Source organism: Meleagris gallopavo, chromosome 20 (genome assembly GCF_000146605.3).
Source record: "Meleagris gallopavo isolate NT-WF06-2002-E0010 breed Aviagen turkey brand Nicholas breeding stock chromosome 20, Turkey_5.1, whole genome shotgun sequence".
Classification (NCBI taxonomy): domain Eukaryota; kingdom Metazoa; phylum Chordata; class Aves; order Galliformes; family Phasianidae; genus Meleagris; species Meleagris gallopavo.
This window is the reverse complement of record NC_015030.2, coordinates 7813741-7828097: the sequence shown is the minus strand read 5'-3', so window position 1 is coordinate 7828097 and position 14357 is coordinate 7813741. Positions and strand designations below refer to the sequence as shown.

The window sequence follows — 14357 nt, the reverse complement described above, 5'->3', positions numbered from 1 at the left end:
CAATATCTGAATGCAAATAAACCAATATTAATCACTTGTTTCATTCTCATTATATTTAATATCATTGTAACTAGCAATCTACTAAGTCCCAAAGAATGTACAATGAAAGAATGTACGTCTCCAGAATCCATAACAAGTTGTGCATCTGACTCCAAATTCAGGAAATCTGAAGGGTAGAGTTTTACATTCATAAAATATTCTATATTAACATCTGTACAGCTTTCACACTACTCTTAAGAGTCCCTTCTTCCTAGTCTAGTGTCACAAAGTTCTATTAGACCGAAACAGTATTAGCTGTTATCTTCAGTTTCACTATGTATTTCAAGAACAAGCTTTCAGTACCAGTAAAAATACGTTGTATTGCAAGCCAATAAAACCCAGAGGCACCAGAGCACAAAGAGAAAGCATTCTACAGAAAACACCCACAACATCCACACATCTCATCCATTCAAGAAATGCTGAAATTAACATTCTAGAAATGATCCATGAGGTCATGCATGAGTATTTTATATCCCTTCCTCATTTATAGAGGGCTTTGAGCACAGAAGTTCTCTTGAATTAAAGGCTACCATCACTTTAGCAACAAGTTTAAGAATTAGAGCTGTCTCTTGACAATGCACAAACAGAACATCCAAGGGCACAAGCTGGCTGTTCCGTACAAAGATGAAACTTGTCTTTGGTCAGATCTCTTTTCAAGGCTCAGGTGTGAGCTAGTGGAAGCCCCCAGGTGCTCATACTGACTCACTAACAGTCAGAGCAATAACACAGAAAACATTCAATGCAATCTGTTTAGGTAAAATTAGTTGATTTAAAATAACTAATAAAAGATTCAAGCTTTCTTCGAATACCTTCTTGAATTGGTTAAAGGAATACTACAATGATCTGCAGAAACCTGAGAGATAGGCTATGAATAAAAAGAAGATGGAAGGATGGACACTGTGCCAGGACTGACTCTTCAGCAAGTGGGGAAAAACAGCAACGTGATGGATTGGTAACACTTAGAACTATCAGAAAAGGGAGAAGGGCAGGAAGTAACATCCTAACAAAATCCTCCGGGAAGAACAAAAAAAAAATAAAGGCAAGAATTACGGATTTCGGTTCTCTAACTCCCAGGCAGATTTCATACCAGTATTTACACAATTGTTTTTAGAACTGTTTGCATCCTTTGGTATATTGGATCACACTGCTAAACACTGCTAAAAAATGCTTTTTTAGAAATTGATACAATAATATCATTCCATGGATCTCAAGTTTTAACATTTGGCATTATCCTTCAAATCCTCTTTCAGTTTTCTAAAGCATAAAGCATGCTTGCACATGCAAAATGGTTGCTTTTGCTATGCAGCATGGTTATTAAATCTACAGGACATTAAAACTGACAGTACAGGATTAATACCTATGTGAACTAAAGCTACAATTTTGTTATATAGTTAATGCTTCTGTTTCATTATGAAGTGGCTTTATCTTAAAGTTACGAGGCACATTACAAGTAACTTAAATTACACCTCAGTTTCATGAATAGTGTAGTAGTCAGTTTTGTACATCCCACATCATGCTGAAGGGCATCACAGGGCTACCAGGATGTCTCTGTGGCTGTTTGTTACTCTGATTCCATCAGCAGGATTTGAAAAGTTTCTAATCCAAGCCACATACTTCTGAAACAATTTGTTTTGGAAGCACACACAGGTACAGTTACAGCAGAAGGCATCTAATTGCAACAGGAAGGATAGAAAACCTCAACTTAGGTAACCTAGATGAGAATGTAAAAGAAAGTTAGGAAGTAATGGATGAACTGCATTTACTCTGATTGCGGTAAACGTCACAAATTTTTCATTGATGTTTTGAAACATTTTATTACTAGCTGAAAATCAGGAAAATAGAAATTCCAATAGCAATTTTCCTTTTCCTGTATTGTTTATAGTTCCCATCCTTTTTGATATCCAATGAATTAGTGATGTGTTTTCTTGTTAAATAAACACCAAGTAAGATACAAAACTTCCATTAATAAAATCTGACTTATCACTACTTCTGTTAGTTCTCAAATCTATAGTGGTGAGCAGAATAAAATCATTTTGCAGTGCAGTAGAGCATTAAGACAAACCCATCTCTACAGTAAGGTTTTCCTTGCAAGTTTGAAAGGAAATTACAAAAACCATGGCCAGAGAAGAGAGATTGTCCTTCATCTGTCATCTTCCTCCTATTTTACTTTTTGTGGTTACCAGAAAAGACTCTTTCTTCCTTGCCCTTTGGAAGAGAAAAATACTTCCATTATATTTGCAAAATCTCACTAAGGTTTTACACTCGAAATATTTAGTTTTTACTAGATTTTCACCTCAAAACAAACAAATGAACAACAAAAAAAAACACAAACCAAAAACCAAAAAGATTGTTTTGGGTTTAGAAAATTCAACCAACAGGACAAACAAACGCAACTGAGTAGCGTTTAAGCAAGACAAGAAAAGAGTCTAAATAAATTTCCATGCAATGAAAGCAACTTCCCACTACATGGAACAAAAGGAGATGGAGCACACCCTTACTGATCAATCAGTTACACTACTGCTTCCAGACCCACACTGACTCACAGAAACCATCCAGGAATGAGACACAAAAACTAACCTCAGTTCAGAAGCAGCACAGCTACATACATTAGTTTAGTTACAGTCTTACAAAAGTTTTCCCAGAAACACAGCAAAATGCAAACAAACCCTAATGGCTTCTCAGAAAGACAACTCAAGTGCATTTGCATCAGTGGAATGCTTTAGCCCAAAACTGGAAGAGCTACCCACACACGAAGGAAACTTAACTGCAGTAAATCTGTGATACTTGTTTCTGTAGCTATGCAAATACACAACACATTCACATTCTCAATGCATATTCAAATTCTGTATTCTATTTAGTACTGGTGCCTCCTAACATTTTGACTCAAGAAAGGTTATGTTAATACTGTATAAACTTTGTATCAAAGCAAGCAAAAATTAACATTCGTTGGGAAAATTGCTTGGAATATGAATTCTTCACAACAATTTCTACCTCCTTTACCTCCAGCCCTTTCTCAAAGGAAAGATGCCTGAAAACTGGAGAGACAACACACGGGCAAACTACCAGTTTTAGTTAGGGATAAAACATATGTCGATTTTGTACTATTTGCTGTACTGAAACAGAAAACAGAAAGAAAAAAATTAAAAGAAACGATCTGCTCATTTTTCATGGGTTAATTACCTCACCCTGAAATCACAGCAGAAGCTGACATCATCAGAATGAAAGACTACAAGACATTTCACTGCAGGGGAACCCTAAGGATTTTTGCAGAACTGTGAAGGTACAAGTGGGACAACACTATTTAAAGAAACCATTTTCTGAAACACTACAGTTTGGCTATAGGGTTTCTCATTGCTATCTTTGGAAGTATAAAAACATCAATTTGAAAGCAAGCAACAGATGAACTACAAGAAAATCCTCATGCAGTCTTTTTACACCAACTCAGGCTTTGAAATTTTTTAATCCATTTAAACTAAGGGGTACTATGATGTTTATTTTAGTATGAAAACTTCTTAGATCTCAATCGCAAATGTGGGAGAATAGAATAAAAATAATCACTGCTGGGGAGCACAGTTCAGCAAATTGAAATACTCTCCAGGCAGGTGACAGTGCACCAAAACCAGTCTCCTATGCATCGTGTGATCACAAAGGCATTTAAGCAGTACTTCAGCAAGTTAATGGGAACTCCAGTTTTCTGTAAAAGTTTGGTTTCTTTTCCTCACATTTATGCATTTTAGGTATGTTTAAATTAAGCCTTAGTCCCTGCTTTCCTCCCCTTTTTAAATATAATTTGAGAATATTTGTTTTGGAGAAAAATTATGGAATAATTATATTCTCTTTAGAGAGATCAAGTTAAAAAGTAAGTAAAGTCCTATCTAACTAAAGAATAAATATAAGATAGCAATAGTGCCTTACAGGATAACGTTGTAAATACACATTCAATTCAATATTATTTTTTAGAATGCACTACGTGTTTACTTTACTTACATAATGATTCTTCTGTTCAGGAACCAGTATTTTCGCCTGTGCCTGTCATACCCAATAGGTTCATGTCGGATGTACGGTTTATTTTTTGGATTTCAGCGACGCAGTCAGTTACTCCAGGCACCTTATGTGCCACGCAGACTTCACACTGCCACTCATCTTCTGGTACCTCCTCAAGTGGTGGTTTCACACACTCTAAATGGTACACAGCCGAACAAGTTTCACAGCAAAGCAAATCCCCAAGTTTGTGACAAACCCTACAATGATCGTCATATTGAATAACACCTTCTGACATTAACTCTTCACGTGCAATGTTTGTTGTAAGAAACTGATCCACTAAGAACTGCAGAACCTTGATTTTATTCTCTACCGGTCCATAAGGATAGTCCTCTGTCTCTTGATAAGGAAGAACATGATGGTATTCCTTGTCACTCTCACAATATACTCGCAGAACCTCAGGCCACGTCATTCCATCTATGAAATACAAAGTGGAATTAACGCTATCTTTGAGGTCAGCAGGTCCAAAGGTAGTATTTGAAGTGTCTTCTTCACGTAAAACTGCTTTTAAAAGCACAATATGCATCTCTGCCATAAGTGTGCACTGCTCTTGACTTACCAGAGCAGCACAGAAGTCCTCAAAACGAAAAGGAGAAAGGCGTAAAACAGTGCCAAAGTTCCTTAGTACCTCATAGATGGCAATCACATTCATGATGTGCTCACTAGGCACCATTAAGTCCTCTGAGGATTTAGGAAACTCCAAAGGTGGGATATCCTTTTCTTCCAATATTGGAGAACGAGGACGATGCACTCTTTGTCGTCTCCTACCTGGAAATAAAAACAACAGTAAGAAGTTTGCCATTTCCAAATCAACATGTTAAAGTATCTGTCATCAATGACTGTGCTAAAATATCTTTCCAAACTACTGCAAGTTAAGAACTCATGTCTTCACAGCTACTTAAATAATATTATTAGGTGAGTATCGCTTAACTACAAATATAAAGCAGAATTTCAGATATGTATATTTTATTTTTAATCACAGCTGTTGTATTTCCCACGCAAGATTTGTCTATTAATCTTTAAAATGACATATAGAATTTCAATAATTCAAGTTATTTAAAAAGACCAACATTTCCCTCAGACAGAATATTAAATTGGAAATTCTCATTTTTATTCAGAAATACTGGCTAATCATTCCTCCTAGGAACATTCTTGAAGAATCAAGCTTCAGCTACTTTGTATTAAAACATTGCAAACTGTTTTCCTATTGTAGCATATAGGAAACATTATTTCAAGCAGATGTCTCAGGACATCAATTTCAACTGAATTAAAACACAAAAGAGAACCAAAATCCCTTTATCTGCTGTTGTCCTACTAGAACTTTCCGACTGAGAGCCAACAAGCCAGAAATAAGTCAAATGAGACATGTATGAATATGCTGTATTAGATGAGATGCCACACTTTCCTGTCTTTACTTCCACTATCCTAAACACCCAGCAGAAGGGAAAAACACAAGAGGAAAGTATCTGGATATGGTGTTAAAAGAAATATGAAATATTCAATCAAAATAATGAAGTATCCAAATACACACAACTTTTTTCACAGCTACCAGCTGAAGTATTAGGATGAACCACATTTTTACTTTTTTATACTTAATGAAGTTTGGACAATCTCAAACTAACTCTTAAATCACCATCTTGGTTTAAAAATCAAGAATGGAGATTAAAAATGGTTTCAGGCCCTCTGGTAAATATACAGTGACCTAGGGAAACAACTACATTTCTAATTTATCAATAAGTTATAGTAATAGTGCTCCCTGGCATTTGTTCAACCCACTCGACTTCCTCCCACACTTCCTCCATAATGATAGGAAATGAATCTAATGAGATAGGGTGGCAGAGAATGAGAAGATAAACTACAGCACATAAATATTGAAATACAGATCTCAGTGAATTTGAAAATACTATTAAGAAAAATACAATGGATTGGGGGGAAAAAAAAACACAGAAAAGCTGCCTTTAAGAAACAATGTGTACATATTTTATAAATAAAAAGATGTACAAAAGAATTTGTGAAATGATTCCAGAAGAAAATCAGTAATTGAGCAAGTACAGGCAGACAACACCAACACAGCTTTCCCTTTCCAACTTCAAAGGTGGGAATGGAATCTTAGCTACAAGCTAGACACTGCAAAACAATGTTTCAGAAAACGAGAGGCCAGATGTTTCCATTACAGAAGCAATGGGTCAACATCACCTGCCTATAAAAATACATTTCTAGGTTTAGTACAGTTTGAGTTCTGCAGAAAATGAAAGTGTGTTTGTGTGACTGCCTTTCGGTTTGCTGCTGCACACATCGATGGAAAGTGTTTGACCATAGCAAACACACAAAAACATAAGAATTTCACAAGCAGGCAGAAGGCAAGCATTCCTATAGCAAGACATGTCCAGGTTAAGCCCAAGTTCTCCTGGCTGTATATGTACAAAACAACGCCCCTTTAATTAAAAGCCTCCAAAACACAACACACATTCACAGATGACATTATATTAAGTCCTGGAACTTCTTCACTATTGCAGGATGGTGTAAGTCCAGACCTAGTAAGAGGTCACGTAAGGCACCACAGACATTCCAGAATCATTGATGATCACCTTAAAGCCCACATGCCACAAAAAGCTGGCAGAACTTATACTAGGATTCTTCAAGTGTCTGCAATTTTAGCAGAAAAATACTTGGCCTCTCACACAGTAAAGGAATAAATGAGCCAGCCCTTGAAGAAAGCAAGCAGAAAGAACGATGGCCTTGATTTGCCCACATGAATCAGAATCAACAACAAAAGACGCAAAAGCCCACCAAGGACGACAGTTCCAGGTAAAGACAAACTACAACAAATGAACACTGCTGAAAGAAGCTACTGCTTGTCCTCTCATTCTCTGAGATCTTCTACTCCAAGAACGAAATTACAATTCCTTCTTACACATCCTTCATTGAAAAGCAGACTAACCAGTCCTTTTAGTCTCTTTCACCAGGAGTAAAACCTGATATATTTATGTTACATCAGACAAAAGAAACAGCAAAAAAGGAACCTTAAAGTAAGGCATTCCTAATGTTTTACGAAAACATTCTTAAATCGTTTTCTAACGCTTCCTTTTGAAAAGGAAGCACGGTGGTTCGGGTAGAGCTATGGAACAAATGTTATCAGGACTCAAAGTACATCACTAAATACCATAATAAAGTATTGTACTTTTGTGCAAGCACGGTGTAGTCAGCTGACTGTATTATTCACACCAATCTCCATCTCCTATATGAAACATCCTACACACTATCATGTTTGCATTGGCACACAGCACAGACATTTCAGAAGTCATTATAGTATCTAATAGGTTAAACAATAGGGAAAAAGAGTGCACTAGAAAATGAGTACCTCATTTGTGAATTTGGCATTATGCCCCATGGCATACAGCACAGTTGCTACGCCATATCACTCAACATTCCCACTCCATACTGCAAAATCACACACCCTACCACATTCAAGTTGGAGACAGAACAAAGACAGAATACGGCCGCTTCTGTTCCATTCAAATTCCACAGCTTTATTGTGAAGGATAAACTGATCTGCCAATAGCCTCCTGCTGCCATGACTGGATTATTAACAGCATCCAGAGCACCTTGAGTGTCCCAGCATTACACATTTATCTAACATATACTTCTTTTAAATCACATTCCTTCTCTAGTCGTCTCCAAAAGTGATGAAGCAGTCTGCAGTAGTTGCCTCTCCCTATTTGGAATTCTCTAGTTGAGGAGCTGCCTGTAATTAAGATTAAAGAGTAAACAATTTTACTCGCATGGCACATTTAATTATAGATATTAATAATTATAGTCTACACTTACCATAATCTATTAAAATAATTTATATTACAAATATTCAAGGAAAATACACTCATGGTATTTGAAACAAACTGAAGTTGCTGAACTGGTGAAATCTATTCAGTCTATTCAACTTCATTGGTTTAAATGTTGACTTTTTGAAATTTAGAAACAAACAGGAATTGAAAAGGAACAAAAAACTTGTCTCCATTTACAGAATGAAAGCCTGCACCCCTCAGACCTACTATACTTTAACATTGGAGAATGTGGAACCTTAAGAAAAAACAACAAAACTTTCTCCATCTTTAACGAATCTTCTTTATGTAGCCAGTTTTAAAACAGTATTTGAATGAATCATTTGCATCAAGATCCAAAACATAAAGGTTATATTGTGATTAAAGGTGGAATTTTTTGCACTTCAATTGTATGCTGATTGCCATACACATGTAGGCTAACAAAAATCAGACAAAAAACTCCAGTTTTGCCTCATCTCACTTATGTTACCTACCCCTTCACTCCAGATGCACAGTGCTAGGAAACACAGCTTTCAGCCCAATGGTTTTTCAAGTAATGGACTTGGGGATGAAGGTCCTATATGGGAAATATTCTGCCAGAATCACTGTCTTGTTTAAACAGGGAGAGCAATGGCTACACTGTTTTGACCTTACAAATAAACACTGGCTCCAGTATTTCTTCGTTAGAAAGAAAACTGCTCTAATTCCTCTTAAAACTTTCCCTTCCTCACAACTTCTCAGCACTTGGGCACCAAGGCTCCTGCACAGAGCTTCTGTTGGTGGCTAAGTTGGGGAGAATAAACTCTGTAGAGTACAGGGGAAAGAACAGAGACTGCAGTTCCACATATTCCGGAAATCTGTCGCAGAAGAAGGAAAAAAATGGAACAAAAAACCTCACAGGCACACAGCACAGAATTTATGCCAGCAAGTGAAAGGGTTTTCAACTTATCCTAAGAAAGAAGGAAGATTGAATTGTGGCTTCAAATTCCAGTTTAGTTCAAACCATACTACTCCTATATAAAAAGTCCATCTTTAGTAAAATAGAACTGAGTTAGACTTGTGTCTCAGAGCATGAGTCACTACAGAAACTTCCCAACATAAAGACCAATTGGCAATTACATGATGTCCTGGAAGCATAAGCAGTCTTCAGAGAAGACACTCTCTGCTATGTTTTACTTTGTCCTAGAAAGTTTGTCTTTTGACCACTTTTCTAAACCTACAGCCTTATTTCTGTTCAATTTTAAGAAGAATACAAAATCAGACATCTCCCACCCATATACTACTCTGCATCATTCAGATTTCAAATGGGAATGCACAGCAACAAAAGTTCTTCTGGATATCATTGAGAAAACTTACAATGTTTGATAAAAATACTAAGAAAACATTTTGAGTGAGTTTTTACTTTTGCTCCCTTTCTCCCAGCAGCATGCAAACTGGATACAGCCACGTGTTTGTCACAGCAAGACCCAAACCGGTTCCTTAATTAAAAGTCAGCCTCTTGGGAAAGTATTTGCTCAGCTTACACCAGAGTGGAAAAAACTGTACAGTGAAAGTGAATTAGTGTAACATAAAATAAGAATTGTTTAAGAAAAGCAGTAACAGAAAAATCAAAATTATTTTCTTAGGATGGGTGAAAGTTTTCCATTTCCTTTTGACATAACAACCAGAATGTTTCTAAGATTCAGGGCTCAAATGATCTCTTTCAGAACAAGGTGCATTTGTAATTCTATCATAAGCACAGCTCCAATACGAACATAGCTTTGCAGCAGTCACGCTTAACTGAAAGTCATTTGGTTGGAAAAAGGAAAACAACAAGGTAAACTCAAATCTAAGGCAACATAAAAAATGAGACATACCAAGCACCACCAATGCTTTGGGAGCATTTTTCAACATTAGGATCAGCACTGCAATGTCAGTAGCAGCCAAGAACAAACAATCTCTATATTCTAAAGCATCATTTTAGCACTTAAAGAACCAGTACAAAACAAGCAGCCAGTGGAATTCCACATTGTCATTCTGAGAAGTACTCAGTCACACTTCTTTTATGCCTTGAACCCAGGCAAATTAAACAACAAGAAAAAAAAGCAGCACTACTATACCAGTTTTACATTCTGGCCATTTCTTAGCTGGGACACACTCAAGATAAGCTATAACTAACTTCACAAGTAAGCTCTAGCAGCTGCCCCTCTAATTGACTAAAGCCCCCAGCTACCCACCTTACACCAGTTCTATGCAGCACAAAGGTTGACCAAGAAATTTTGCTGCAGATCTATAAAAAAGACTGAACTCCATATTCATCTGCAGTACATCAAATGATTCCACTATCTTTTAAGATGTACTTTCCTTGAGAATAGTATCTGCTGCGCAGAATTGCTTAGAGAAATGGCTGATGACAAATTGCAGATCTGCATGTAATACAGCAGTATCAGCCACTAATTTGACCCATGCTATTTCTCTGCTAGGACTTGAACTTGCCTTCTGTATCTTTCATGACTTGCTGGCTGAACTAACAACAGTCCTCCAGTTAGCAAATCAAAGTATAAATCCCTAAATTGTAAAATAAGAGCATGCCAGATGTAGAGAGCAGGTGAGATGTTTGGGAGGCTGACAAATCCTCTCACACGGCGAACAAGAGGCTGCATATCTTACAATTGTATCTCCATGCCTCCACTTAACTCTTCATGAGCAAGGAAGTCTGTTAAAGTGTAAAATTACTACCGACAGAAAACGTAGCAACTGGTTTCCAGTTAAATTCTCTCACTCTGAAGATCAAAGCTCTCTGGTGAAATAACTAATTAACAAAAGCGACAGTCAATCACTGTAATGCTCACAGCCCATCAATATCCATCTAAAGAAATTAATGTATCTTAAATGACAGATCTTTTGACTTGCATCTTCGGCATTGTGCATTAGCTCGTTAGACAGGCTGATGGTTTTCTTAGCCAAAATCTAGATTCTAAGCTTTAGATAATGAAAAAAAGCAAACAGACTCCAGGAAAAAAAAAAAAAAGGATTTCTAAGCATCTTGGTTAAGATTTTCTTTAAAATTCCACTACGCGTGGAAAACAACCCAATTGTGAGGAGCCTAAAGGTTTGTTACAGCAAACAGGCAATGGTAAAAATGCTTAGTAAGAAGATATATGGGACACCTGTCCATAAAGTACAGCTGCCTTCTGGGGATAAAGGAATAACAAAATCATGAACATAAAATCCCCCACCAAAGGCCAGTCCAGCAAGAGACAGCAATCAAACACATCCAGCCACGCAAAGTTTAAGTATTGCATTAATAAGCATGATATTGAAGACATTTTTACTATTCCAAATATTGTGATTCTCTAAATACTTTTATAATAATATAGTAATAATTGTTCAAGTTTGAGACATACCATAATACCACAGTGGAGCACAAAGATCACCCCTTACTTGGCTAGAGAAATTGTACTTTTACAGTGTTCTTTTAAAGTAACTGTTAAGAATGTAAATAAGAAAAAAATGTGGAAAGTCTGCCACCCATTTAAGTGGAATGTCATTTAAATGCAAATCTTGGTTAGTAGGACAGTTTGGTTGTTCCTACGATTTTTCAATACTGTGCTCTACAAAATGAACTCCTCAGCACTGAATACTACATCCTGGTTGTTAGTAATTCAGGCTGCATGTGATCCAGAGGAGATAAGCAGAGAACAATTGTACATCACCTCATCTAAGAGAACTGGTGGGCACTGCATGATTCCGTGGCGCTGTCTAAAACAAAGGAACTCCACCAAGTTCCACTGTTAACCACAGGAACTTTGTCACTGCATGTTACAGTTTGTATTACTTGAAGATAAATATATGAAAGGTAAAAAAGTCTGAAGAGCTAAAGACTAATTCTCAGCATGCACCTGGGTCAAAGAGCACCGGAGCCTGAAGGCATATCACTGTGTGCCTGCCCTACTCTTGGGGTTTTGATGGATCTTTTCCTTGACCATTAAAACTGTTCGAACATTTAGGGTCTCTTCCTGGATTCTGATAAGATGAAGATTTCAATTAGTGCCACCACTGTGTAGCACATTCACAATGCAGGTATTTGTCCAAGAGAAACAAGACACAGACTGAGCTGATGGAATGAAAAGTTTGTACATTCCTCTTTGCAAAGGAGGGGGGAGAGGAATTAGGCCAACACTGAACTAAGAAGAACCACCAGTAAAAGCCTAAACAACATCAACATTATAAGCATCAACCACACAGCGTAAAAAAAGCTGAATAAATAAAGATGTAAGTAATACATCTACAGTAATAAAGTAAATAAAGATGAAAACGCTTACACAAACTTTTTAGAAATAAATAATCTTGACCAGGTGAAAAATACACACGTAAATCAGAGAAAAGTTTTCTGATGCATTTAAATACCACCTACAACCTGTCTCTGCTTGCACACAGTAAAACACACTGAGGCATCTCGTTATTTGCCAAAATTCTTAAGTATATTTCAAAAACAATACACCCATCCTCCCTAGAACTCACGTTAAACCTGGATGTTCACATCAAAAACACCTCCCTGACCTAGACAATTAACATCATCAAAGATTCCTTCCCTGACAAAAACACCTCCCAAACAAGCTAATAAGTCACCAAACTGAACAGAAAATTAAGAACTAAAAGTGAGGAAAGTACTTCAAACTTTGGTAACATATTCAAAAAAAATCCATTTCACTGTAGGACAACTGCAACCAATAAACCAGTATTAACACCTTAAAAAATGTCTCTTAAGTTTAACTAATTTAGTAATATATGTATTTATTTGAATTCATTTAAATTCTTAAGTATGTGGATACAGATTTTTAATAGCTAGGTGTCCTCACAGTTTTTTAAAGGACTATAATAAAGTCATATAATGGGCTGATACCACTGACTCCCTAAAATAAAACTAAATGACACACATAGTGGTACTTCATGTTTAAAAATAAAAACAAAAAAACAAAACCCAACTAACTACTCAAAACTATATTTAAAACAAAACAAAACAAAAAAATCCAACATTAAAAAAACCCCAATCTGTTCCTGCCCCCTTCCAAATTGGCCACTGTTTGTCATCCTGTAGCCCAATTCAGAAACACTCCCAGGTTACGCCTAAGTTTAACTACTCTCCTGGTTCAGAGACTTTAAGGAAAAATTTCGAAGCTTGAACTCTGTTCTGGAACGAATTCAAATGAATTTAAAGTGCTTAAGTTTAGATAAAGAATTTTTGAGGCTTGAAACCTACATGCCTAGGGAACTAATTAAGGACAACCAAAAGTATAGGCCTTAAAAGAAAAACTGAGCCCAAATCTGTCACTAGAGATTTCAAAAAACTAAATGTAATCACAAAGACATTTAAAAAGCTTTAACTCAAATACAAATTTTAAAGGTTGCCACATCTTGAAATAACTGCAGGATTTAAAACCCAGACGTTTGACTCAACCTCCACCTTTTCATCTCTGTGCCCTATTAAGTAAAACTAGGTTTACACCCTTGCAATGAGGCCCTGTGCACTTTTCCCCAAACTATAACAATGCAATCTCCATTTTGAACAATGCATCTCATTTCCCTCCTTGGAAAGCTCATTTTGTCTTAAAGACAGTAAACCTGATTCCAGTTATACTCTGATTTTGAGAACTTACAAATTTCCAATGCTTAGGGCTTTTTTAGGCCACTTCAAGTTGCATGTGCTCCTTTTCAACATGAAGTTACATTTGCAAGCACAAGCCATCCTTTGCTGCATATATTCAAAAAGACCCCTTTGCAAGGCACGCATCCCATTTCCCTTGTTTTTTAAATAGTAAGTGAACGCTCCATACACTTCTGACGTTGTTTGCAACACGTTCTGGTGTACCATGCAGATCTGCAGCAGTCAGAATCTCCATGCATATTTGCAAAGCGCCCCTTGTTCCAGCATGTACTTCCTTCCTTCCCTCCCCTCGCTGCGTTTGTAAGCACATTCTAATGTCCCCCGCACCTGTGGGGCTGCCAGGAGTTAAGCTGCATACCCCTCACCCCTGTGAGTGCTTGCGGGCATCCCTTAAGTACAAGAATGGGAGGAAGAATGCATGCGGATTGGACTTAAAAAACCTAGAGGGAGCATGTGTGCTGCCCTGGGCTGGTGCGATTTATCCCGCTGACTCTCTACCTGGGGTGCTGCTGTAGGTGCTGTGGCTCCTGAAGCTGCTCTCAGTGCAATAACTGGCATCGTCTTCATCCTCCATCTCTTCGGGGTAGTCAGAGTCGTCGTCGTCCTCCTCCTCCATGATCTCCTCCTCCTCTTCCTCCTCAGAGTCCTGGTTATCCTCGGGGTCTGCCTCCTCTTCCTCGTCGGACACCATGCTCTCCTCCTCCTCTTCGCTCTCATGATCATCGTACACCACTTTGCTGATGCTCCTCCTGGACGAGGCAGCCCTGCCTTGGCTGTTGCAGCTGCCTCCTCCGCCTCCTCCCCCCGCTCCT

General features: G+C 37.5%; 1 protein-coding gene across 1 annotated transcript in view; it reads right to left on the bottom strand.

Moving 5' to 3' along the window:
• Nucleotides 1-14357, bottom strand: part of BPTF (bromodomain PHD finger transcription factor) — a 45562-nt gene that overhangs the window by 31069 nt on the left and 136 nt on the right. The window contains 3 exon segments of the mRNA XM_019621615.1: nucleotides 4027-4114; nucleotides 4117-4848; nucleotides 14044-14352. Coding sequence (XP_019477160.1) covers nucleotides 4027-4114; nucleotides 4117-4848; nucleotides 14044-14352 — 1129 coding nt within the window.